The sequence below is a fragment of the Diaphorina citri genome, unplaced genomic scaffold (assembly GCF_000475195.1).
Source record: "Diaphorina citri unplaced genomic scaffold, Diaci psyllid genome assembly version 1.1 scaffold7, whole genome shotgun sequence".
In the NCBI taxonomy this organism is placed as follows: domain Eukaryota; kingdom Metazoa; phylum Arthropoda; class Insecta; order Hemiptera; family Psyllidae; genus Diaphorina; species Diaphorina citri.
In genome coordinates, this window is record NW_007377446.1 from 359,957 (window position 1) to 387,052 (window position 27,096).

The 27,096-nt window shown below is 36.4% G+C and overlaps 1 protein-coding gene across 6 annotated transcripts in view; it reads left to right on the top strand.

Moving 5' to 3' along the window:
• The first annotated feature begins 16,104 nt into the window (after window positions 1-16,104).
• LOC103524904 overlaps window positions 16,105-27,096 on the top strand; it is a 132,402-nt gene continuing 121,410 nt past the window's right edge. For 5 of the 6 annotated variants that reach the window (XR_001809930.2, XM_026820264.1, XM_008489954.3 and 2 more), the window contains exons 1-2: window positions 16,105-18,772; window positions 18,856-19,075. Coding sequence is in view for 5 of the 6 variants with exons in the window: in XM_026820264.1 (XP_026676065.1) it covers window positions 16,484-18,772; window positions 18,856-19,075 (2,509 nt within the window). In the remaining variant the exon portion in view is untranslated. Of the gene's footprint in view, window positions 18,773-18,842; window positions 19,076-27,096 lie in introns of all 6 variants that reach the window. The other variant, XM_026820256.1, reaches the window with a different exon arrangement.

Below are 27,096 nucleotides of genomic sequence, written 5' to 3' on the forward strand. Positions count from 1 at the left end.
CTTTTTTTTTTGCTTGGGAATCAAGCTATGTACTAAATTTTAATCTCGATACAGGAACTCGAACCCCAGATCTTCTCTACGAATTACTGGGATTAAGACCAAGAACGAGGAGACGATGATGAATAAAATAATTATGTCTGTTTGGATAACGAAGTGACTAGGTACACATCAAGGTAGGTACCTACAATTAAAATTAATAAAAAGGTTGGGGTTCAGTTTTTTTTTAAAGAGTTTTGACAGAGGGAACTGTAACTGCTATGGTCTTATCGTCCCGAATCAATTTGTTAGCAGGTTAGCACATATTATTCTATCTCTTGGTGTTAACAGCACGCCCGTTTGTTTATTTCAAGTCCAGTAAACTTCAAGTAATTCATATTGAGTTAAAGACTGCATGGCCAATAAACTACACTTTGGTGAAGTAGTACCTTCTACACATACTGGGGATTATGCTCCCAGACCGTGATCTCGACAGCTGAAAGGTCCTGGGTTCAAATCCCAGGTCAGAGTTTCACCTCGTATTTCGTGCCCGGAAGTGATGATGTATGCGATTTAGATATCGGCTATATGCCGCGGATCCTTTGGGTCAAAAAGTCAGGATAAGGGTTCACGTTACTATGACTTCACTCTTTGAACTGTAATATTGAAGGAAATCTTGGAAAACGTCGCAGAATGGATCGTTGGTGTGACGTCACAATATTTCAAAACGTGAAGACCGAATTTGCTTTAAAAAACGCGACCTAGGTTTTAGTAACATTTTTTTTTCTCCCTTGAAAATTTGATTTTAGGTGGACATTGTAGCGAAAATTACAGCTTTACAAGCGGTTGTAGCATTTTGAGGATTTTGTAATGACTATACCTAGGTAACTAGGTATGCATACAGTATAGGTTCTTTATGTATTTGTACCTTGTACATAGACTGGTAATAGTTATTATCTCCTTTTAACCGTTTTAGAACACAGGTGTTGAATTGAATTTGACCGAAGTATGTACTTATCCCAAGATATCTATGCATTCTGGATTCTGCAGAGCTAAAAATGAACTCCTAGCTCATTGCCCCTATGTGCAGGCTATCTTGCATGTCGACAAAGTATGCGAACATATTTCATTTCTGTTAGTAATCAAACATGTTTTTTATTTCAGTTCTAAATGTACACAGTAGGTATGTACACAGACTAAAATATATGTAGGTAATAGATTTCAGAAAGGTACAGAATACTTCACTTCGCCATCGCATCGGTAAGAGTGAAGTAGTGAGTAGGCGTCTCCACCAATCTTTTGTATGTGGCATATTGCATACTCAAAATAGTTTTCAGGCGTTCATACAAAATTACATCCCAATGAATCGAATGAACAGAACATTTCGGGAGCTAGTGCAGCGAGGCGGTAAAAGCAACTTTAATGTAGGACTTCCGTGAGTTCCCAATGGGTCACTGAAGTTAAGTAACGTTGATCGTGATCAGTGTCCGGATGAATGACTATCTGTTCAATCATGTGCTGCTGAATTTTTCGGGCCCACTCAGGCTAGGTAATGTTAATGTGTAAGTAGGCGAGTAGCTTGAAGCAGAATTCAGGGTGAAACACTTCATCAAAGACCTTCGCAGTTAAAAGCGAAGAGAGACGGAAGCTGGTGCAGCGGGGCGGTAAAAGCAACTTTAATGTAGGACTTCCGTGAGTTCCCAATGGGTCACTGAAGTTAAGTAACGTTGAGCGTGATCAGTGTCCGGATGAATGACTATCTGTTCAATCATGTGCTGCTGAATTTTTCTCGGCCCCACTCAGGCTAGGTGATTGTTAGTGAGTAAGTAGTAAGTAGGCGAGTAGCTTAAAGCAGAATTCAGGGTGAAACACTTCATCAAAGACCTTCGCAGTTAAAAGCGAAGAGAGAAGGAAGACAGGATAGGAGAAAGCTAGCCTTTGCGATAGTGAAAGTTATGTATTTAGGATAAAATCCGACCCGGGCACGAATTGAACCGTGAACCCTTACAAGACAGACGCGCTACCCTCCAAGTTAACTACGCTGGCTCCCACGCTGGCATTTTTTCGAGCGTTCAGTAAAAAAGTGATTAAATGCGGAGTCGTTCTTAGAACACGTCTTTAACCCAGTAATAGGATAAGAAGTTTTTTTATGATTAAAATATTTTTAATGACATAAAAAAAGTTAAAAAATTAATATAGTCTCGCGATATTCCTGATCTTAAGGAAGAGGCGAACTACCCAACTTCAAAATTTGTCGAGTTAAAACATGGATCTCACTTCGTTTGATCAATAGTCAATGGAAAGGTGATGGAAATAGAACTAACTTCTAGATACACTCTGTATGGAACTACAATTTATTCTCTACATCTCAATATTCCAAACGTTTCTTCTCTATATCCAATAGATGGCGTTAGTGGTATATTTCTTTTCGTTGAGTGAAGGAGTATCAGGCCGTGGTTATGAACAGGGCTGAGATGAGCTCGGACGACGTGAGATAGCTGTCCCGGCGGCAATTTTTAAAATTCATTTTATACTAGAGATGCCTAGTATCAGCATTAGGCACTAGGCTGCCTAGAACTACCAATAGCCTAGGTCAGGCTCGAGGGGAGAGAATCTTATGGGGACTTGGGGACAATTGAACAGGTACTTGCGAGTAGCGACTAGTTACCTAGTTAGTAATTAGTGCCTAATCTTTAGTGGCAACCTCTTTGGTGGCTATTACCACTAATATCTTTTTTATTTTATTTATAATTTTCTCCATCCTTTTCAATGTTAAACCTATGTATGTATGTACTCATGTCTGATGTAAATAAATGAGGCCTGTTTAAACTGTTGGCATAATGGGACTTTTTAGTCTTAGTCGACAGTACAAATAAGGTATATTAAATAAATATGTAAACCAGCGGCGCGGATAGCACGTTGAATGCAACAGTTTGCGATGTATCACTGAAGTTTAGAAACTTTTGGGGTCGTATTTAGGGGAGGGGGCGGGCTCCCCTCGAACTTCATTTTTCTCCTTTACTATAGGTCAGACTTCGCAAATTTGGAGCATGCCCCCCGATACATCAGTGTTGGGACCCTTATCACCCCCTCGACAAAATTCTAGATACAGCCCTGCCTTCTGGTATGCCAACAGAGGACCAGTTCATTCAGTCCATCATCAGCATATAGGTAGGTACCTCTGGTACCTGTAATAACACCATCAAATACCTGTGCCTATAACAGCAGATACTGTACTTGGACTAAATGGAAGATAGGTGTCATTCTCCTATTGTCCTCGCATCCTGAGATTGACAATATCTATGATACCTACTGGTAATGATAGCAAGTCTAGCAATAGAATAATGCACGTAAAGGTGCCAGTATTGGTGAATTGAAATAACTCTTCTGACTTGGTGATGTTTTGCTTCAAATTGTCGGCAAATATTTTTAGTAAACCCGTGCTGAAGCCGGAACTTAGCCTGGCACACTGCAGTGCTGCTAGATTTACTACATTTAAAATCCCCTAACTGTCCTTCTGGGGCCCCTAGATGCCCGCGGCCACTGCGCCTAGGGGGTTGCGGGGGTGGGATGAATGTATAGGAAAGAATGTCATAGTGAATCTTTTCTTGTGGGTGGTATCCGTAAGTAGATTTTTTTTTTTTTTAAATCTACTATTTAATTTTAAATTATAGCTCATTTTATGTTTCTATGTTTCGTAGACCTAAACCAAAACCTTTTCTTTTCTTTGTTGTTGTATTTTTTATTTCTGTGTCTATGTTCTAGATATAGGTATGCAATATTTGCAAGTTGTTTGTATTGAATCAGGGGTGGCGTATGTTTAGATTTGAGCTAACGTTTGCTTTGGCGATATTTGGTCGAAATATACCAAAATAATTGTTTGTTATACCCTCAAATTTGTCTTCACATACGCCCCTGTTTACTGAAGGAGTGTATTTATTGCCTATGCTCGGTTTCACAGTCCCTCAACTCCTGAATCTTAAGCTGATGGGTAAATACCAAAAACCTTTGTCAGCTCTTTGATTCAGTATGTTATATGAAAGTTAAATCTTCTGTTTAACTTAACCAGTTAAACATCGGCCAATGAAACCGGGCACCAATTAATTCTTGTAAATTAATTTTTATTAAAGTCCATTTTGCAAAGGACGAGATCTTGGGTTTGCATCCCACTGAATCTTTCCTACTGGCTCCTTCTATGGACGGCTTTGTATTACAGCTTTGCGAGAACAGTTTGCTGGAGTCAATACAATAGATAGCACAAAGATTACCATATCTAAATATGAAAATAACTTTACTCTTCACTGATTTTGGTTGATAGGTTTATTTTATTGTAACATGACTTAACTTACAGACTAGTTTCACCCTTTCGGGCATCATCAGTGTTTAAAAAAGAGTTCTCATTTCCTCTTATGTTTATGTGGTGAAATTTGGAAGACCTTTTTCCTCACATCTTAGGTTTGTACTAACATAGTCGACTGGCCGTCGATCAAGATTATATTATCAAGGCAGTGTGGACGGTTCAGTCGACATGGATCGATGGCCGGTCGACTATGTGTGGACACACCTTTAGGAAATCCATGTTCGATCACTTGTAGTTGTTCCAGGGGAATTCTTGTCAAATACTCGTACAGCAGGTCTTATATCAGGTCTACTCCACTGATATCAGCTATTACTATCACTTCGCTAGCTAAGGTACTATAATAACTATCACTTCGGTAGCTAGGTATACTAGGGAAGTGCCAAACTCAATTTGATTGGCAAGTCATCCGGTTTTTGCGTGAATCAGGTCTTGGAAATTATGGCGACCGGATAAGGGCAAAATAGACAGATTCTCTCTCAATCCGAGACAACAGACAAGCACAGCATGTCTATTATAGTAGCTAATATGAATCAAAATATGGATCGAATTATGTCTGGGAAACAAAAAGAATCTACAAAATATTCTAGAAGCTAGATAAATTCAACACCGGAATTGAATATTGATTCCAATGCGAGACAGACAAGCCTCACAAGAATCACTGAGAAAAAAGTCACATTTTCCTTGTGGAAATTTCATAGTATAACCATGTTTAGTTTACCAATAAAACTTTCACAAGGAAAATTCGGCAGAACTTATTGCATAAGAAGAAGAAAATTAAACCATTTTTTTTAAATTTTGAAATTTTATTACCTACCATGTTTTCGTTGAAAGTTGGGAGTCGAACCCGACACCTTCCACAAGCCGATGAACCAACTAATAGGTACTCCCTACTCTTACTCCTATTAGTTTTATTTATCTTTTATTCGAAGGATTTTCACTCTGTGAGCTCTTCCCTGTAACCAATAGTTTTAGTAATAATGCTATCATTAGTGCTTGCGGTATTTCTAATTTGAATGTTAAGTAGTGTAATAGTAATCTAGTAGCGCGGTCAAACTTTCTTGACTTGGCGGGGCGGAGCGCTACCGCGCTCCTTAATACCGGACCTCCATTATTACTCGTTCTTTGAGACAGGTATCTACCGTTAGCATTTCAGGTGGGCTACATCTTCTGTGTTCTCTGTTCTGTGTTGATTCTGAATGTAGTTCTATGGTTGCTCGTTCATAGCAGCACTGATCAGGAGTCATTCAGGAGCAGGTTCAGAACGAACATTATCCCATCAGGATAAAATCCGCCCCGGGCGGGAATCGAACCCGTGGCCTAGCGCTTACAAGGCAGACGCACTACCAACTAAGCCAACTAGGCTGGCTAGAATCGGTTTGATTTTATGATGTAGACCTTTATGATAAGTACCTAAAGGTAAATGTTTAAATTAATGTGGTTTTACTTAACTTTATTTATTGTTACTTGAGATTTCTGTTTGGGAAGGAATTTAAATTGTGTTAAGCATACTCGTAAATGCTTGTGGTTTGATTTTATGATGAAGACCTATAATACCTATATGATAAGTACTTAAAGGTAAATGTTTAAATTAAAGTGGTTTTACTTAACTTTATTTATTGTTACTTGAGATTTCTGTTTGGGAAGGAATTTAAATTGTGTTAAGCATACTCGTAAATGCTTGTCGCAAATGTCGTTCCCCGCTAAATATACTACGCTAAATTTTATGACTTGACTTGAACTCGAATCACCAACCTCCAGATTCAATGTCCAACGTGCTAACCACTGCACCACTGAGGTTGATTTGAGATTTCTGTTTATTGTTAATGGAGATGAATCTCGTAATGGGTACTTACTCTTAGCCAATTTGAAAACATGTTGATTTTTTTTTCTTCTCTTTTACCCAAGATTTACTGAGGTGATAATATATCGTGCAGATACTTGGTTAAAAATTCTCAAGATGAGAAACAATCATGACACATCAGCACATCATTGGAAGAGTAAAAACACCTAGGTATTGTAAGTAAACATCCAATAAGTAAATAAGTATGGATCAACGTCACTTTCGAAATTTAGATATCCCCAATTTGAACCGATTGATAGATTCAAAACTTTTTCCCATGTTTTCAACCTTAGTAAATGCCTTCCGAACTTGCAAAATAGTTATGTTTTATCAAACTTTTCTCATACGTGACGTAGGTACCTACCTATGTAGTAAAATAATTGAGTCGTGATCTGGAAAAAGGGAGTAACGTCATTTACGCCCTTTTCAGGGAGTCTGCATTTTTTGATAGCAAACTTCGATCTGATCACGACTGTGAAAGATTCATCTTCCTATCTCTTTTCTACGACAAGTTTTGCCCGATTTTGTGAACCCTGTAACATTGTGTTCATTTGAAAATGAAAAATTTAAACGCGATTATCTCGAAACTATGTTTTTGCAGTTATGTCCTTCTTCCAGATCAAGCCTCAATTTATTTCGAGTACCTATGTACTAAAAAAATCACAGATTATTTCAAGTTTGCTTAGAATTAGAAACTTTCAACATTATTAGCTTATTTTAAAACAGAATTTTTATAAGAATTTACCTACCTATACATATTTAAGCTACCGAATATGTAGGTTACACATTATATGTACACAGACTAAAATTATGTAGGTAATAGATTTCAGAAAGGTATAGAATACTTCACTTCGCCATCGCATCGGCAGGAGTGAAGTAGTGAGTAGGCGTCTCCACCAATCTTTTGTATGTGGCATATTGCATACTCAAAATAGTTTTCAGGCGTTCATACAAAATTACATCCCAATGAATCGAATGAACAGAACATTTCGGAAGCCAGCGCACCGCGGGTCCGCGGGAAAGCATGTTGCATGCACATTGCACAGTTTCAGTTTCCAATGGATTACTGAAGTTAAGTAACTTTGAGCGTGGTCAGTATCGGGATGACTATCTGGGCTGGATTTTCTCGGCCCCACTCAGGCTAGGTGATTGTTAATGAGTAAGTAGTAAGTAGGCGAGTAGCTTGAAGCAGAATTCAGGGTAAAATACTTCATCAAAGACCTTCGCAGTTAAAAGCGAAGAGAGAAGGAAGACAGGATAGGAGAAAGCTAGCCTTTGCGATAGTGAAAGTTATGTATTTAGGATAAAATCCGACCCGGGCACAAATTGTCCCCGCGAACGTGTTAAGTTGGAGTTCTAATGTAGTAAGAAAAGATCACTTTGAAAATAGAACATTGGAACGAATTTATTTTGTGTAGACTCACCAGATAATAATAATAAAAAAATAAAAAAAGATGAAAAACTGAAAAACAGCCAAGTTAGCTTGGTTGCTGATTCAATTCGCCGGGGTGGACTTTTCCCTGAAGAGATAAGGTTCGTTCTCGGAACGGCTGGCTTTCTCCCATCCTGTCTTTTCTCTTCGATTTCGGAACGCCTTAAGAGTTACAGTTCCCTCTATCAAGCTTTTTTTGCTTGGGAATCAAGCTATGTACTAAATTTTAATCTCGATACAGGAACTCGAACCCCAGATCTTCTCTACGACTTACTGGAATTAAGACCAAGAACGAGGAGACGATGATGAATAAAATAATTATGTCTGTTTGGATAACGAAGAGACTAGATACACATCAAGGTAGGTACCTACAATTAAAATTAATAAGAAGGTTGGGGTTCATTTTTTTTAAAAGAGGTTTGACAGAGGGAACTGTAACTGCTATGGTCTTATCGTCCCGAATCAATATGTTAGCAGGTTAGCACATATTATTCTATCTCTTGGTGTTAACAGCACGACCCGTTTGTTTATTTCAAGTCCAGTAAACTTCAAGTAATTCATATTGAGTTAAAGACTGCATGGCCAATAAACTACACTTTGGTGAAGTACCTTCTACACATACTGGGGATTATGCTCCCAGACCGTGATCTCGACAGCTGAAAGGTCCTCGGTTCAAATCCCAGGTCAGAGTTTCACCTCGTATTTCGTGCCCGGAAGCGATGATGTATGCGATTTAGATATGGGCTATACGCCGCGGATCCTTTGGGTCAAAAAGTCAGGATAAGGGTTCACGTTACTATAACTTCACTCTTTGAACTGTAATATTGAAGGAAATCTTGATGGAAAACGTCGCAGAATGGATCGTTGGTGTGACGTCGTAATATTTCAAAACGTGAAGACCGAATTTGCTTTAAAAAACGCGGCCTAGGTTTTAGTAAAAAAAAAATTCTCCCTTGAAAATTTGATTTTAGGTGGACATTGTAGCGAAAATTACAGCTTTACATGCGGTTGTACCATTTTGAGGATTTTCTAATGACTACCTATACCTAGGTATGCATACAGTATAGGTTCTTTATGTATTTGTCTCTTGTACATAGACTGGTAATAGTTATTATCTCCTTTTAGCGTTTTAGAAACAGGTGTTGAATCGAATTTGACCGAAGTATGTACTTATCCCAAGATCTATGCATTCTGGATTCTGCAGAGCTAAAAATGAACTCCTAGCTCATTGCCCCTTTGTGCAGGCTATCTTGCATGTCGACAAAGTATGCGAACATATTTCATTTCTGTTAGTAATCAAACATGTTTTTTATTTCAGTTCTAAATATGATGTATTTTTATATTTTTTTTATAAATAACATGTTTTTTTTTTTTTTTTTTTTTTTTTTATTGTAAATGAGTTTTTTTTAAAAAAAAATTTTTTTTTTTTTTTTTTTTTTTTTTTTTTTTAGTCATAGGTAAATAGGATGTAGTTTCTCATCAAGATCTGACCGTTACATTCAAACAGGATCTAGAGATGCCTAGTAGTATCAGCATTAGGCACTAGGCTGCCTAGAACGGCCAATAGCCTAGGTCAGGCTCGAGGGAAGAGAATCTTATGGGGACACAGGTACTTGTGAGTAGTGTAAGTAAGTAGCAACTAGTTAATAGTTAGTGCCCATGTAAGCCAATAGCGCGGCACAGGGCGATGAAAGTACGTTGAATGGAACAGTTTCCGATGACTCACTGAAGTTAAGAAACGTAGCGCGTGGTTTGTATGCGGAGGGGTGACCATCTGGATAATCGCGTGCTGGTTTTCCCGGCCTCTTTTTGTCGCCGAATGGGAAGACAATGTTCCAGTCACTCAAGACCTTTGCAGTTATACAGTGACGTTATGGAACCCTGCTAATACAAATCCCTTTTCTTACACTCGTATTTATGAACAAGAATGATCGTTCTTAGATCAGTCTCAAGTCAAAATTGACCAATCAAATACCTTGAGACTATGCTTAGCACGAACTCAAGAGCCAGCATTTTGTTCATAAATATGGGTGTTAGTTTCACACCCTGCTATTTAAAATGAGCCAAGAAAATCCTCCCTCTTGGTTCCATGGCATAAGAAAGGCCTGTGTCCCTTGAAAGGTAGGGTTCAAGTCAAAACCACCTACGGTTTTTACTTCCTATCGGGCCTGGTCTAGTCCTAACCGTTGCTTTGGTATTCCTTCTAGCAGGGCCTTGTTTAGGAGGGGAAGGGGGAAAGGAGGCCAGGGCCTCCCCTCGAGCTTCATTTTTCTCCTTTACTCTAGGCCAGACTTCGCAAACTTGGAGCATGCCCCCCGATACATCAGTGTTGGGACCCTCATCACCCCCTCGACAAAATTCTAGATACAGCCCTGCCTTCTGGTATGCCAACAGAGGACCAGTTCATTCAGTCCATCATCAGCATATATGTACCTCTGGTACCTGTAATAACACCATCAAATACCTGTGCCTATAACAGCAGATACTGTACTTGGACCAAATGGAAGATAGGTGTCATTCTCCTATTGTCCTGAGATTGACAATATCTATGATACCTACTTGTAATGATAGCAAGTCTAGCAATAGAATAATGCACGTAAAGGTGCCAGTATTGGTGAATTGAAATAACTCTTCTGACTTGGTGATGTTTTGCTTCAAATTGTCGGCAAATATTTTTAGTAAACCCGTGCTGAAGCCGGAACTTAGCCTGGCACACTGCAGTGCTGCTAGATTTACTACATTTAAAATCCCCTAACTGTCCTTCTGGGGCCCCTAGATGCCCGCGGCCACTGCGCCTAGGGGGTTGCGGGGGTGGGATATACGCCCTTCAGTGAGAGAGAGAGAGAGAGAGAGAGAGAGAGAGAGAGAGAGAGATCGTAAAAAGAATGTATAGGAAAGAATGTCATAGTGAATCTTTTCTTGTGGGTGGTATCCGTAAGTATTTTTTTTTTTTTAATCTACTATTTAATTTTAAATAATAGCTCATTTTATGTTTCTATGTTTCGTAGACCTAAACCAAAACCTTTTCTTTTCTTTGTTGTTGTATTTTTTATTTCTGTATCTATGTTCTAGATATAGGTATGCAATATTTGCAAGTTGTTTGTATTGAATCAGGGATGGCGTATGTTTAGATTTGAGCTAAAGTTTCTTTGGCGATATTTGGTCGAAATATACCAAAATAATTGTTTGTTATACCCTCAAATTTGTCTTTGCATACCCCCCTGTTTACTGAAGGAGTGTATTTATTGCCTATGCTCGGTTTCACAGTCCCTTAACTCCTGAATCTTAAGCTGATGGGTAAATACCAAAAACCTTTGTCAGCTCTTTGATTCAGTATGTCATTTGAAAGTTAAATCTTCTGTTTAGCTTAACCAGTTAAACATCGGCCAATGAAACCGGGCACCAATTAATTCTTGTAAATTAATTTTTATTAAAGTCCATTTTGCAAAGGACGTTTTTTTATGTTAAAAAAAGTTGTATAATATTTATTGAAAAAATATAATGCATCTATTGTGTACGATTAAATTAATTTCCATCATCAGAATTTTATTTTTGAGAGAGAGAGAGAGAGACCTAAAAGAAAGAAAAAAATCCGGAAATTCTACTAAAGTTGGCTTTTAAACGAGATATATTATATCGAGGTGGGTAAACTTATACTTAGTTCTTTGAACTTTTCGCAAATACCTAATCTCTTTCCAATGGCCTCCTCAACCACCAGCACTTCCTCTGGCCAAGAACCTGTACATGAGACACATCTCTGGCATTACTTCTGGTTCCAGAAGTGGGTCAATACAACTGCTGCTCAAAATGAGAGATAGACCGTTATATCGTCATAAAAATCAAGACCTTATAATGTTATCCTATATTCTATATCTACATAAATGTATATAATTATGTATATGTTAATATGGGTATCTATTTAAAGACCTTGTGCTTATCGGAAGGTACTTATTAAGGTCACTTAGGAGCCCATGGTACTCGTATGTAGATACACCTACTTTTTATTATAATCATGATTCTAAGCACCACTAGCATACCGTCATAAAAATCAAGACCTTATAATGTTATCCTATACCTACATAAATGTATATAATTATGTATATGTTAATATGGGTATCTATTTAAAGACCTTGTGCTTATCGGAAGGTATTTATTAAGGTCACTTAGGAGCCCATGGTACTCGTATGTAGATACACCTACTTTTTATTATAATCATGATTCTAAGCACCACTAGCATATGACCTGCCTCGGTTGTGAAGTCATTAAGACCTTGCCTGGTAAAGAGATCGTCTTGGGTTTGCATCCCACTGAATCTTTGCTACTGGCTCCTTTTATGGACGGCTTTGTATTACAGCTTTGCGAGAACAGTTTGCTGGAGTCAAAACAATAGATAGCAACAAAGATTACCAAGTTTTCGTTGAAAGTTGGGAGTCGAACCCGACACCTTCTACAAGCCGATGAACCAACTAATAGGTACTCCCTACTGTTACTCCTATTAGTTTTTTTTTTTTTTTTAGCTTTTATTCGAAGGATTCTCACACTGTGAGCTCTTCCACCCAACCAATAGTTTTAGTAATAGTGCTATCATTAGTGCTTGCGGTATTTCTAATTTGAATGTTAAGTAGTGTAAAAGTAATCTAGTAGCGCGGTCAAACTTTCTTGACTTTGCGGGGCGGAGCGCTACCGCGCTCCTTAATACCGGACCTCCATTATTACTCGTTCTTTGAGACAGAAAAACCGATTCTATCTCAACCTGCTCCTGAATGACTCCTGATCAGTGCTGCTATGAACGAGCAACCATAGAACTACATTCAGAATCAACACAGAACAGAGAACACTGAAGATGTAGCCCACCTGAAATGTTAACGGTAGATACCTGTCTCAAAGAACGAGTAATAATGGAGGTCCGGTATTAAGGAGCGCGGTAGCGCTCCGCCCCGCAAAGTCAAGAAAGTTTGACCGCGCTACTAGATTACTTTTACACTACTTAACATTCAAATTAGAAATACCGCAAGCACTAATGATAGCACTATTACTAAAACTATTGGTTGGGTGGAAGAGCTCACAGTGTGAGAATCCTTCGAATAAAAGCTAAAAAAAAAAAAAAAACTAATAGGAGTAACAGTAGGCTTACAAGACAGACGCGCTAGTCCGCGCTACCCTCGAAGTTAACTACGCTGGCTCCCACGCGGGTATTTTTTTGCTCATGGAGTAAAAAGTGAGGAATGCGGAGTCGTTCTTAGAAAACGTCTTTAACCCAGTAATAGGAAAAGAAGTTTTTTTATGATTAAAATATTTCTAATGACACAAAAAAAGTTAAAAAATTAATATAGTCTCGCTATATTCCTGATTTTAAGGAAGAGACAATCTACCCAATTTCAAAATTTGTCGAGTTAAAACATGGATCTCACTTCGTTTGATTATAGTCAATGGAAAGGTGATGGAAATAGAACTAACTAACTTTTAGATACACTCTGTATTCAACTATAAATTTATTCTCTACATCTCAACATTCCAAACGTTTCTTCTTTTTGTCCAATAGATGGCGTTACGTGTATATTTCTTTTCGATGAGTGAAGGAGTATCAGGAGGTAGGTATTCCCCAAAGAAATACTAATGTTAGTAATGCTATAATGCTAAGCACTGTTGAGAGTGGTTTGTGTTGGATGAGTGACCGACAGGACGAGCATGACATGATACTGGTTTTTTGGTGTGCCTCTTGAGGACAATTGACAACCTGGTATCATCTCAACCAAATTATAGCCTATCCTATAATATACTTAGGCATATGACTTTGGCACTTGTCTGCCTCATACCGAAGAACTACAAAATTTGACAAATAAAAAACAGGAGACATAGAGTCTGAAGTAGATGTGGCTATATGTCTATCCAAAGGCGATAAAAGGAACTCAGATTTAAGAAAAGTAAACTTTTTGGCATGTGAGAGGTAGACCTAAGGTGATCCACAAAATTTCGGAAAACTTCTGTTCTAAAATGCCTAACTGGTGCGAGTATAGTTACATAATAGGTATTTATTGTGAGAGATTGGATTAATAAATTAATATAGGTACCACATAAATTATGATTCGTTTAAAATATAGACTTGTACCACCAACTTACACATAGTCACTGTGAAAATTTCATACTATGTAACTGCATGTGAGGAGACATCAGATTCTCTTGCACTTCCAAATGAGAGGACTAAAAAACTAAACGTAGGTAATCAAATAATTTCACGTTTGTAGAAAGAAATCAGAATTGTTCCAAAAAGCAAGAGTTTGTCAAAAAAAAAAAAAAAAAAAAAAAAAAAAAAAAAAAAAAACCCCCGAAAAAAAAAAGGAAAAAAAAAGGTAGGTATTCCCCAAAGAAATACTAATGTTAGTAATGTTTAAGCACTGTTGAGAGTTGAGAGTGGTTTGTGGCGTTTGTGCTGGATGAGTGAGTGACCTACAGGACGAGCATGACATGATATTGGTTTTTTGGTGTGCCTCTTGAGGACAATTGACAACCTGGTATCATCTCAACCAAATTATAGCCTATCCTGTAATATACTTAGGTATATGACTTTGGCACTTGGTCTGCCTCATACCAAAGAACTACAAAATTTGACAAATAAAAAACGGGAGACATAGAGTCTGAAGTAGATGTGGCTCCCTATATGTCTATCCAAAGGCGATAAAAGGAACTCAGATTTTAGGAAAGTAAACTTTTTGGCATGTGAGAGGTAGACCTAAGGTGATCCACAAAATTTCGGAAAACTTCTGTTCTAAAATGCCTAACCGGTGCGAGTATAGTTACATAATAGGTATTTATTGTGAGACATTGGATTAATAAATTAATATAACACATAAATTATGATTCGTTTAAAATATAGACTTCCATGAACCACCATACCACCAACTTACACATAGTTACTGTGAAAATTTCATACTAACTGCATGTGAGGAGACATTAGATTCTCTTGCACTTCCAAATGAGAGGACTAAAAAACTAAACGAGTAATCAAATAATTTCACGTTTGTAGAAAGAAATCAGAATTGTTCCAGAAAGCAAGAGAAAAAACCTGCGTAAATAATGAAACATCAGTCTCTAACTTGAAAATTACCCTTTTAGCATTAACAAATTAAACAATTTTCTTAGTGGATGTGCCTCATTCACTTCTTCATTAGTGGATGTGTCTGATTCCTCTTTTAAATGTATTTACCTACTTAGTGGCTTTATTTTACTTCATTAATTGTTTTTAGATAAGTAGGTACCTACCTTTATAAACTTTGGCAAATAGTAAGAGATTTCAAGTTCATTTTGACCTTATTTGTGAACCCTTATTCTGTCCAACAGTCTAAATAAAGAGGTGTTTTTCGGAGTTTAGGATTGGTTGCAAATCTCAAAATTTAAGTTCTGAAGCTCTGTTTTAATCAACAAAAAGAGCTGCAAAAATACAAGAAATACAGCATACCTACATAACAATAGTGCATTGCAATGCAAGATGGAATTTATAATGCGCAAACAATAACTATTCAAACAAAAAAACAAGTCTGTACTTCTTCCTTCAAGTTTTTCAATTCTTCAGACCCTCATCCATTCTTGTTTGAAAAACATTTTATTTCTTCAGTTCTGTTTTGGTTGTGCCGGAGTAAGGACGTACATATTCTTTCTAACCGTTCCAGAGATTTTTTTCATTTACGTCGATTTACGTGTTTGATCATATTTTAATTTTTATAAAATAAAATTTAATTTAATTGTTTACACTTTTCTTGTAAAATACTGTCAATTTGAACCGATTGATAGATTCAAAACTTTTTCCCATGTTTTCTTACTTAATAAATGCTTCCGAACTTGCAAAATAGTTATGTTTTATCAAACTTTTCGCATACGTGACGTACCTACCTATGTAGTAAAATGATGAGTCGTGATCTGGAAAAAGGGAGTAACATCATTTACGCCCTTTTCAGGGAGTCTGCATTTTTTGATAGCTAACTTTGATCTGAACAAGACTGTGAAATAATCATCTTCCTATCTCTTTTCTACGACAAGTTTTGCCCGATTTTGTGAACCCTGTAACATTGTGTTCATTTGAAAATGAAAACTTTAAACGCGATTATCTCGAACCTATGTTTTTGCAGTTATGCCCTTCTTCCAGATCAAGCCTCAATTTATTTCGAGTACCTATGTACTAAAAAAATCACAGATTATTTCAAGTTTGCTTAGAATTAGAAACTTTCAACATTATTTGCTTATTTTAAAACAGAATTTTTACAAGAATTTACCTACCTATACATATTTAAAGCTACCGAATATGTAGGTTACACATATATGTACACAGTATACTGTTAAATTTCCAAGATAAAATTCTTTATATTTTACTAATGAAAAATTGAAATTCTCTTTTCTATTTAAATAATATTCAATTTTTGTTAGATATTTTGGATAAAAAAAAATATGTAAAATAATTCAACATAATTTTATGTTTCAAAATATTATCATTAAAATAATTTTCTTTATAATAAATGTTCAATATTAAATGTAGAAAATAATTTTTAGTTTGTAATAAAAAATCAATTTTGTGTGCATTTTTTATTTGGATCAACCGTTTGCTGTTTTTGGATTATTTGGATACCCACGTTAGATCTTTCATGAGGATTATAAGTTTGTGAATTAATAAATAAATAAATAAATAAATACATAATTTATAAAGGTACCGATGTGCCTATTATTTTTTTAAATGTGAAATATATTTTCATGGAAATTATATTATCAACATTTTTGTGAATTTCATGACGGATAACTATGGAAATAATGACAATCATACAAAGGATTGTAAAAACGATTTAATAATTTTACATTTTATCAAATGAATGTGGAGAAGAGCTAAAACATGTGGAATATCCTAACTTATTATTTCATGCTGATTTGGTTAATCACATTTACCAATTCCTTGAGTTCAATAAATAATTTCAACAACAATGAATCAAAATTCAGTGATAAATCAAAACGTAGTATTAGTACTACATCAATGTACGATAGTGTTGAAGAATCTAGTTCCTCTTTTTCCAATTTCAAATCTAGAAGGATCGTGAGAAATGCAAAAACTCTTCCAAAACCCAACTATATTTTGGACAAAAAATTCAAACCAACATCAGCTACAAATTTCGGACCGCCTGTAAATGGACCAAACAATCAGCAGCCCTTTCCTCCACCCAGTAGATCTTCTATCACACCGCCACTTCCGCCAGAATTCCTTAATCCCTTCGCGGATAAACCATCTCTGCGGGGGAGTCATTCAGACAGCAACAATATTCCTATGAGGAAACCCATCCCACCCATGTTGAAACTTCCAGAGAAGGAACTGATTCCTATCAAACCACCAGACTTGGCTCTCCCAGACACGAGAAGGAAAACTTTGAACACTCCAAGTTCAAAGAAGTTGCCAGAGCTCGAATACACTGCTACATCAAGTACCACCACACCCACTCGAAGTAACGAAACATTTGACTTTGTGCCGATCGGATCCAACTTTTTACCATATCCTAGTGTGTCTAGAATTCTGTCTGGAGGTGGTGGTCGCCGTCATGACCCTCTGCAGGAATTCTTAGAAAATAAATTGAAGCAAGACAATGCTGCACGTCACAGCAAATTGGATAATTTGAAAAATTTGTTGCCTCCTAACGTAGCAAAGGATCATGAACAACGCATCCAGCTTATCAAAGATCTAGCTTCTTCTTCCACTACAGCTGTGTTGACAACCATTACTTCGACAACCACCACAACTACAACCACTGAACAACCAGCAACTGAGATTCCATTCATACCATTCAAGGAATCAGTAGAAGACAATTTGTCCAAAGATGATAGAGACAGTAGTGAAGAAGATGACTTACAGAACCAACACTCTGAAAGTCAACCCAGTGTCAAGGAAAAGGAGATTATTTCTGACAACCATTTGGAAATATCACCCCAACCTAGAGCAAGATATGTTCTGGGCATTGCCTGGGATATTCATGTGTACATAATTGCTACTTTATTTGCCATCCTGGCTGTGGTCTCTGTGTTCAACATTGTCAGGATCACATCTTACAAACGTCTGGTCAACTTTGGGTATTTCCTTACTCTTCACTCTTTGTTGCTAGTCATCGGAGGTATTCGCAGCGCCTATCTCTTTTACGACGCTTACAACATCAACAACTCGTTACCAGAGAGTGTTTCCAAGCTTGCTCTGAACATAGTGTTCCCTCTGCTCACTGCCAGCTTTTCTCTGCTGTTCTTGTACCTCCTCAAGATCACAGATGTCCGTACCAAATTCTATCGGCTTCAGAGTGCCGTTTTACTTCTGATTTTAGTGATAGCACACGTCGTGTTTGTGGTGTCTGTAGATTTGTGTACACCTAGTGATCCAGCCCCTGTAAATATTTCTTCAGTGTCCACTGTCACATCATCTAGTTTTACTTCATATTCTTCACTCCTGCCTTTAATTAGTCAATGTTTATTCGTGTTGCTGTGTGTTGTGTTAGGTGTCACATACATCTACTTGTATAAAACGCTTTCTCATGCTTCTCTCAGGAAGCAAGCCACTATGTTCGGCACGTCTTTCACTGATCCTCACCGCTCCTCTCTGTATCATGCAGTGAGAGTAGCACTGGCTGTGGCCATGCTGAGTTTACTCATGGCAGTTCTGCAACTCTATGGAATGTTTGGTGTATATGAGTTGCTGTCCAAGGATCAACCACATCCCTGGCTATGGTGGGGTTTTCAGTTTTCTGTCCGTGTCATAGAAGTGTCCATATGTTTCCTGCTGTGCTGGGCGGGTGTGCGACCTCTGCGATGTGAAGATGAGAAGGAGACTCAGAGTCACAATTCTGCCTCTGGATTTGCATTGTTTGCATGTGCAGGCACAAATACTCCACGCAGTAGTGAGGGTGGACCAGGGGATGATTTCTACCCCACAATCTGCAGCACAAATCAAGCTGTACACACCTATAACACCCTGAGATCTAATAAGCACATTTATGAGGACACGTACGCCTTGGGACGTTTAACCATGGATAAGAAAGCACATTGTCATGACCTCAAGCATCTTGTGCATCCTTTGAATCCGCCACTCCATCATCCAAACCCCCTAGTGAATGGTGCAGTTCCTTATAATAATAACAACAATAATAATAACGAAATAAATCGAAGACTTCAATCTTCGCCCTCCATGCTAGTCGCGGAAAACGGTTTCGTTCGATTCCGTTCCCTAATAATAACGAAATAAATCGAAGACTTCAATCTTCGCCCTCCATGCTAGTCGCGGAAAACGGTTTCGTTCGATTCCGTTCCCTAGCGGATGCAGAACAACATCATCAAGCGTTAGTGCAATCAAATCCCCAGTTTGCAGCTGGACAAAGAGAGACTGATTCTCAGGAATATGCTGATCCTATGCAGCCTCCTCCAAGTCAAAATAATCTCCTTCAACCAAGAGACGATTATGGTAAGTCCACATTTTAATTTGGTATTCTTCTCTTGGAAAGTAATAAATAAAATTTATTTCGCCGCAAATGAAATATACACGTAATCTGCAGTCTCCGCAGAACAAAGTATGATAAACACCACATTGGTTTTTTAATTGCAAAAAAAAAAAAAAAAAAAAAAAAAAAAAAAAAAAAAAAAAAAAAAAAAAAAAAAACGGGATACGTTGACATTTTCAAACTTTTTTGCGATTTTTATTTATTCAGGGAAAAAAAGAATAAATTATTTTATTATTCAAAATACGTAGGAGCTTTGGTTTCTTGTATGAATAATGAGACTTACACCTACTTTTAAAAGTTCAACAATTAAAAATAAATTAAATTGAAAGAAAGAGAGAGAAAAATCTTCGTGATAAAATTATTTCTTTTTACAATATCCTCATCTATGTGAGAGTCAAAATAGAATGATAGCTAATTTCTAAATCTATGCATTTGATATTTGAATGCCTGATGAAAAAACTTCATCATGTTAGTGATTTGAGGGGATAATAAAAAGTAAAATAGATATCGATGAACTTGTATAAACTTGAAGCATAAAAAAATTGAAATTTTGGCAAAAACCCTCTGATGTTTTGAGCCAAAAACATTTTTTTTTTTTTTTTACTAAAAGGGAAAAAACGTTTTGATATTAAAAACATTCTATGCTTACAAAACAACAACCTTTGTGCTTTAGATCCCATAATAATAAAAAAAAGTTTTCAATTTTTACTAGCTCCCCCTTCCCTAGACAAAGTCCAAGTTATTATTTTTTAGCTCCCCGATTTGCTTTGATATTATTTTTCATTGTTATTTTATACTTTTTTTTAGATTAACTTCACAAATCCAATAGAAAGTTTTTCGCCCTATAAACACCCATGTAAACTGTAATCCCCTTTAATGTTGTTGATTTTAACTGAAGGTGTGCCTTTCCTTTTTTTATCATATTTTTGCTGATTTTTTTTTCAATCGACAGGAATATGCTCGTTATCATAGACCCTTTTACTCTTATCATCCCTACATCCCTAGACCTTTTAAGTGGAAGTCCCTAGCCAGAGGAAGATAACTAAGGGTTCGTTTCTAATAGCCTTCTTGGTTCTTCGAAGGCTTCCAATAGGTTCCTACACTTCTGACCAACTTACCTGCATAATTTTGGCCCAATCTCAATCTCTTCAGGCTCATTTGACCTTACTCAGAATACTCAGAGAGGGGATATGGCCCAAGAAAGAGATAAACTTTCTATAGTTGAAAGCTTCAGAAAACCTAAACAAGTAGTTCTCAATACAGTCCAAGTTCCAGACATACCAGTACTTTGTATTCCCTCCTACATAATCAGAAAATAAATCCTCGGATAGAGTGACAGTTAGAAATCTTTGAACAAACATAGTATAGCACTATGATTACAAAAGGATTATTAATATCATGACGAGCATCATTATTTAATTTGATATCTTGTCCCTGCTTCTCGTTTCTCATTGGGTTTTATCTTACAGGGTAGGTCATTAGGCAAGGAAGATTATCTCACAGCTTACAGAGTATCCTGGTTGATCACAATCTGTACCCGGTGTTAACAGGAAACAATTACATATTTAGGTAGAGAGAAAAGCAATAGGCTGCAGGTATTCCGAATAAAATCTGTTAAACATTTTAAAAGTAAATGTGGAACGCCCACTAACTGAAAAGTAAAAGAGACACATCCACCAATTTGACAAATCAATGACTCACACCCGTTAACTTGAAAAGTGAAATAGTCACATCCACCAATTTGAAATGTGAAAGATGCACATCCACCATGTAATCTTGTACTAATATCTTGAGAGATAAAAGTTACACATCCACCAAATTGAATTCATTCCATTGTTTCGGACATTGTCATTTGACCTGTATTCTTCTAGTGACACCGAACTTTGTATTATCCACATTACGAACATGCCTTTAAATGAATAATACTTAATATTACTTGTATTATCATCAAATTATCATAGCTAGATGATGGTTTTGTTCATCTTATTTTTTTATCCTTGTAGTTTATCCTGTTGAGATAGGACTGAAAACTCCCTAAAAGATGTCCGTGTTTCTTCAAGAGACCACCCTGTATATCTGTTGCACCTGTCTCTACCTTCTGTGTTGTCTCATGTTTCTCGTAATCCGGCTAATTCTTTTTGTCAATAGGCGCGGGATTACCAAAGCATGAGGCCTTCTGTGTTGTCTCATGTTTCTCGTAATCCGGCTAATTCTTTTTGTCAATAGGCGCGGGATTACCAAAGCATTAGGCAGTTCGACTACCCTTTAACATGGTTTTTGAATTATAAATATAAACAGAGAAAACCTGTCTCTCTGTATCTCTTTCTCTCTCGTCCTTTTGATGTCTCTCTTATTTTGATATAATTATTTCTCTTTCGAAAATTCTTCAAATTACTTTATCTCTTTCGAACTTTGATCACCTGTAATACGTATACAATGTATTTGAAATACTGTTTTCATCCGGAGTTCCCTGTTCCCTACCTACTACCTGATACAATATGCACTTGTACAATGTATTTGAACAGAGTTTCCAATTACCTATAGGACAAAAAATGAAGGTTCTTGTTTTGGGGTTAAATTTTGGAATTTGCCAAGATTCTGACGATGATTACCGACTGGTCCCTGAGGCTGACGGTATTTCAAGACCCTGAAACAAAGCTTTGTTTAATTTATGCAGCCCTATGCTCACTACAAGTACCCACATTCAATGCATTTATGAGAACTAACAGTATATTTAAATTTTTTTGTATATATTTTTTGAAAGAGCAAATTTATGTTTATTAAATTATTCATAATATATCGCTAGACAAAAAACACGAAAATTTAATTAAAAAAATAAAATCAACCCAAATCAAAATTTCAAAACATAAATATTGTTTAATTTTCTACTGTTTCATAACATACAAGAGCTAATAGCTAGACGTGGCTATGTACCTATTACATTTAAATTCAATTTAAAAACCTACGACCTATGTGGTTTGGTATGCCTCAAAATTCAAATATAATTACTAGGTATACTCAATGATGGCCTAATAATGCTTGGATTAGCTATTAAGGCCTGGGTATGTGCTTAATGTACCTACTCTTAATGCTTGTCTGTTGTTTTCATGAAGGCACCGAATTTCAATTAAACTTCAATGATTACTTGCGTTATCTGATTTCGTTAGATCCACGAAATTCTTCATAACTTCTCTTTGAAGGCATTACTTGATTCAAACAATCAAGCTAACTGTTTTACCAAGTTATTCTTTATTTTATTACATCTCTTCCCGTAATCTAACTACCTGGGTACTTCAGAAACAATTTTATTCTGCTTAATGTATTTCGCATTTGGGAATTAAGTAAAATACCATCTTACATTACCTGGAATTTTATACTTACCATTAACATGCAATGTTACCTCACGCAGCAAATTGTCCAACTTGGAGATTCGAAGAAAAATGTGAATCTTGCTGCCTCACCAGTCTCACCACAAGGAAGATGATTTTCTCCTTCTAAAAATACGTATACAATGTATTTGAAATACTGTTTTCATCCGAAGTTCCCTGTTCCCTTTATCTACCTACTACTTGATACAATATGCACTTGTACAATTTATTTCAACAGAGTTTCCAATTACCTATAGGACAAAAAATAAAGGTTCTTGTTTTGGGGTTAAATTTTGGAATCTGCTAAGATTCTGAATGATGATTACCGACTGGTCCCTGAGGCTGACGGTATTTCAAGACCCTGAAACAAAGCTTTGTTTAATTTATGCAGCCCTATGCTTACTACAAGTACCCACATTCAATGCATTTATGAGAACTAACAGTATATTTAATTTTTTTTGTATATATTTTTTGGAAAGAGCAAATTTATGTTTATTAAATTATTCATAATATATCGCTAGACAAAAAACACGAAAATTTAATTAAAAAAATAAAATCAACCCATTCTTCGGTGCTGTATGAGGAATATTTCTGAGAAATGATAAAATAATCATACAAATTAATGTTCAAAACCCCATCAGGATTCAGGACCACTTAATATCACATTACACTTCTTGGTATTTTTTACAAACTCATTGGATAACTCTGCGAGTACAAGAATATGTCTAACCTTTCCTCTATTATGTTTTACATATTCCAGTCTTTATCTTGAGGATGACTCAACTTTGGTATTCTTTTTCTTCTATAGAGTTTTGACTAAAATTCCCATCCACAATTTTCGGCTTTATCAAGCTTCACAGAATGTTCAAGTATTTCCTTGCTAGAATGTTAATCTATTTCAATGATATGTTTACGACGTGGTCGTTATTGGGAACTAGGCGACATTTCAATGGCGTCTGACCATCTTATTGATTCATCAAATGAGTCACATGGTCGAGCTCTTTCGAAATACAACTTTGGAGTTAAAAGTTTTTCAAACATGAGAATTTTTGTGACCACCTATAGCGTTGAGGTTGATTTTGTCTCTGTCAAAATCGTTTACAACATGTTTATGAACTTTGTGATTCGATCCAGGCAAGGTTTTGTCACCTCTGGTGTTCTTGGAATGGGGTGTTCAGTGAGAATATTATGCGAGACGCTGAGACCTTCTTGTGTCTCAATTTAATAGACACAAAGCATAAAATTTGAAAGTTATCACCTGATAAACAGAAAACTTTGGGTAAGCACCGGTTACGTGTTGCCTGATGCTTGCTCGGAAAAACTTTCCATTACAAGGTGGACAGTGGCTTTGAGGTGATACTATAGAATATTACCTCATTACTACTGATTAGTGACGTCATGTGTTTTAATTATTGTTAAAGATAAATTGGTCTTTGGAATACGTATATCTATTTGTTCCCCACTTGGCTATACATGAAGAACCTCAAAAGCTTTTAACAAAAAGGTCCTCAAAGTTTTTTTTTTCACCCAAGTCACCTGATAAACAGAAAACTTTGGGTAAGCACCGGTTACGTGTTGCCTAATGCTTGCTCGGAAAAACTTTCCATCACAACTTGGACAGTGGCTTTGAGGTGATACTATAGAATATTATCTCATTAGTGACGTCATGTGTTTTAATTATTGTTAGAGATAAATTGGTCTTTGGAATATATCTATTTGTTCCCCACTTGGCTATACATGAAGAACCTCAAAAGCTTTTAACAAAAAGGTCCTCAAAGTTTTTTTTTTCACCCAAACTTTCGTATCCATGGTCGAGTCCAACATTTTACGCTATTGAACGCTCTATGGACTTCACAAAGTATGAGAAGGGACGAGCTATGCAACAGAAAGTAAAAATTAATGAACCTACTTACTTTTTCGTTTTTATCTCACCCAAACTTTCGTATCCATGGTCGAGTCCAACATTTTACGCTATTGAACATTCTATGGACTTCACAAAGTATGAGAAGGGACGAGCTATGCAACAGAAAGTAAAAATTAATGAACCTACTTACTTTTTCGTTTTTATCTCCAACCCATCTCTCCTGAAGTTTTCAAACCCTATCATTTTTGTACCAGTTCCAAAGTAGAACACTCGATAAAATAAAAGTTTTCAATGAGTCATTCAATGGGCTCGGAATGTTTTTGAGGACCTTCATAGCATCCTGTTCAAATAAAATGATATAAATTATTACTATGGTCACCACCCCAGTCTTAATCCGAGAAACCAGAATACAGAACATATGAATGACACTCATATATGAAAAGTGAAAACCTAAAACCTTCGTATGAATGTAAATTTAAAATAAATATAAATTAAATAACAACATAGAATTTGTCCCTCAAGGTGAAAACAAGACTTGTGAAATTTTAAATTTGAGGATAAAATACAAGTTATCTAATAGTCATTTTAAGATTTGAAACACAAGATAATGTGTATTGTATTTGGTATCTTTTTAAAATTCCGAAAATAATGGGATCATTTCAATGTACCTATTTCATTTAAAAACTTCCTTATGGTTTTTGTCACATGATTATCATATTTTTGCTGATTTTTTTCAATCGACAGGAATATGCTCGTTATCTTAGGCCCTTTTACTCTTATCATCCCTAGACCTTTTAAGTGGAAGTCCCTACCCAGAGGAAAATAACTCAGGGTTCGTTTCTAATAGCCTTCTTGGTTCTTCGAAGGTTTCCAATAGGTTCCTACACTTCTGACCAACTTACCTGCATAATTTTGGCCCAATCTCAATCTCTTCAGGCTCATTCAACCTTACTCAGACAGGGGATATGGCCCAAGAAAGAGATAAACTTTCTATAGTTGAAAGCTTCAGAAAACCTAAACAAGTAGTTCTCAATACAGTCCAAGTTCCAGACATCCCAGTACTTTGTATTCCCTCCTACATAATCAGAAAATAAATCCTCGGATAGAGTGACAGTTAGAAATCTTTGAACAAACATAGTATAGCACTATGATTACAAAAGGATTATTAATATCATGACGAGCATCATTATTTAATTTGATATCTTGTCCCTGCTTCTCGTTTCTCATTGGGTTTTATCTTACAGGGTAGGTCATTAGGAAGATTATCTTGCAGCTTACAGGGTATCCTGGTTGATCATATTCGGTACTGTGTGTTTATAATAGAAAACAATTACACACATATTTAGGTAGAGAGAAAAGCAATAGGTTGTGTTCCGAATAAAATCTGTAAAACATTTTAAAACTGAATGTTGAACATCCACAAATTGAAAAGTGAAAGAGGCACATCCACCATGTAATCCTGTACTATTAACATTGAACTCATGAAAGGTAAAAGTTACACATCCACCAAATTGAATTCATTCTATTGTTTCGGACACTGTCATTTGACCTGTATTCTTCCAGTGACATCGAACTTTGTATTATCCACATTACGAACATGCCTTTAAATGAATACCTAATACTTAATATTACTTATATTATCATCAAATTATCATAGCTAGATGATGGTTTTGTTCATCTTATTTTTTATCCTTGTAGTTTATCCTGTTGAGATAGGACTGAAAACTCCCTAAAAGATGTCCGTGTTTCTTCAAGAGACCACCCTGTATAAGTATTTCCTTGTTAATCTATTTCAATGATATGTTTACGACGTGGTCGTTGTTATTGGGAACTAGGCGACATTTCAATGGCGTCTGACCATCTTATTGATTCATCAAATGAGTCACATGGTCGAGCTCTTTCGAAATACAACTTTGGAGTTAAAAGTTTTTCAAACATGAGAATTTTTGTGACCACCTATAGCGTTGAGGTTGATTTTGTCTCTGTCAAAATCGTTTACAACATGTTTATGAACTTTGTGATTCGATCCAGGCAAGGTTTTGTCACCTCTGGTGTTCTTGGAATGGGGTGTTCAGTGAGAATATTATGCGAGACGCTGAGACCTTCTTGTGTCTCAATTTAATAGACACAAAGCATAAAATTTGAAAGTTGTCACCTGATAAACAGAAAACTTTGGGTAAGCACCGGTTACGTGTTGCCTGATGCTTGCTCGGAAAAACTTTCCATTACAAGGTGGACAGTGGCTTTGAGGTGATACTATAGAATATTACCTCATTACTACTGATTAGTGACGTCATGTGTTTTAATTATTGTTAAAGATAAATTGGTCTTTGGAATACGTATATCTATTTGTTCCCCACTTGGCTATACATGAAGAACCTCAAAAGCTTTTAACAAAAAGGTCCTCAAAGTTTTTTTTTTCACCCAAACTTTCGTATCCATGGTCGAGTCCAACATTTTACGCTATTGAACGCTCTATGGACTTCACAAAGTATGAGAAGGGACGAGCTATGCAACAGAAAGTAAAAATTAATGAACCTACTTACTTTTTCGTTTTTATCTCCAACCCATCTCTCCTGAAGTTTTCAAACCCTATCATTTTTGTACCAGTTCCAAAGTAGAACACTCGATAAAATAAAAGTTTTCAATGAGTCATTCAATGGGCTCGGAATGTTTTTGAGGACCTTCATAGCATCCTGTTCAAATAAAATGATATAAATTATTACTATGGTCACCACCCCAGTCTTAATCC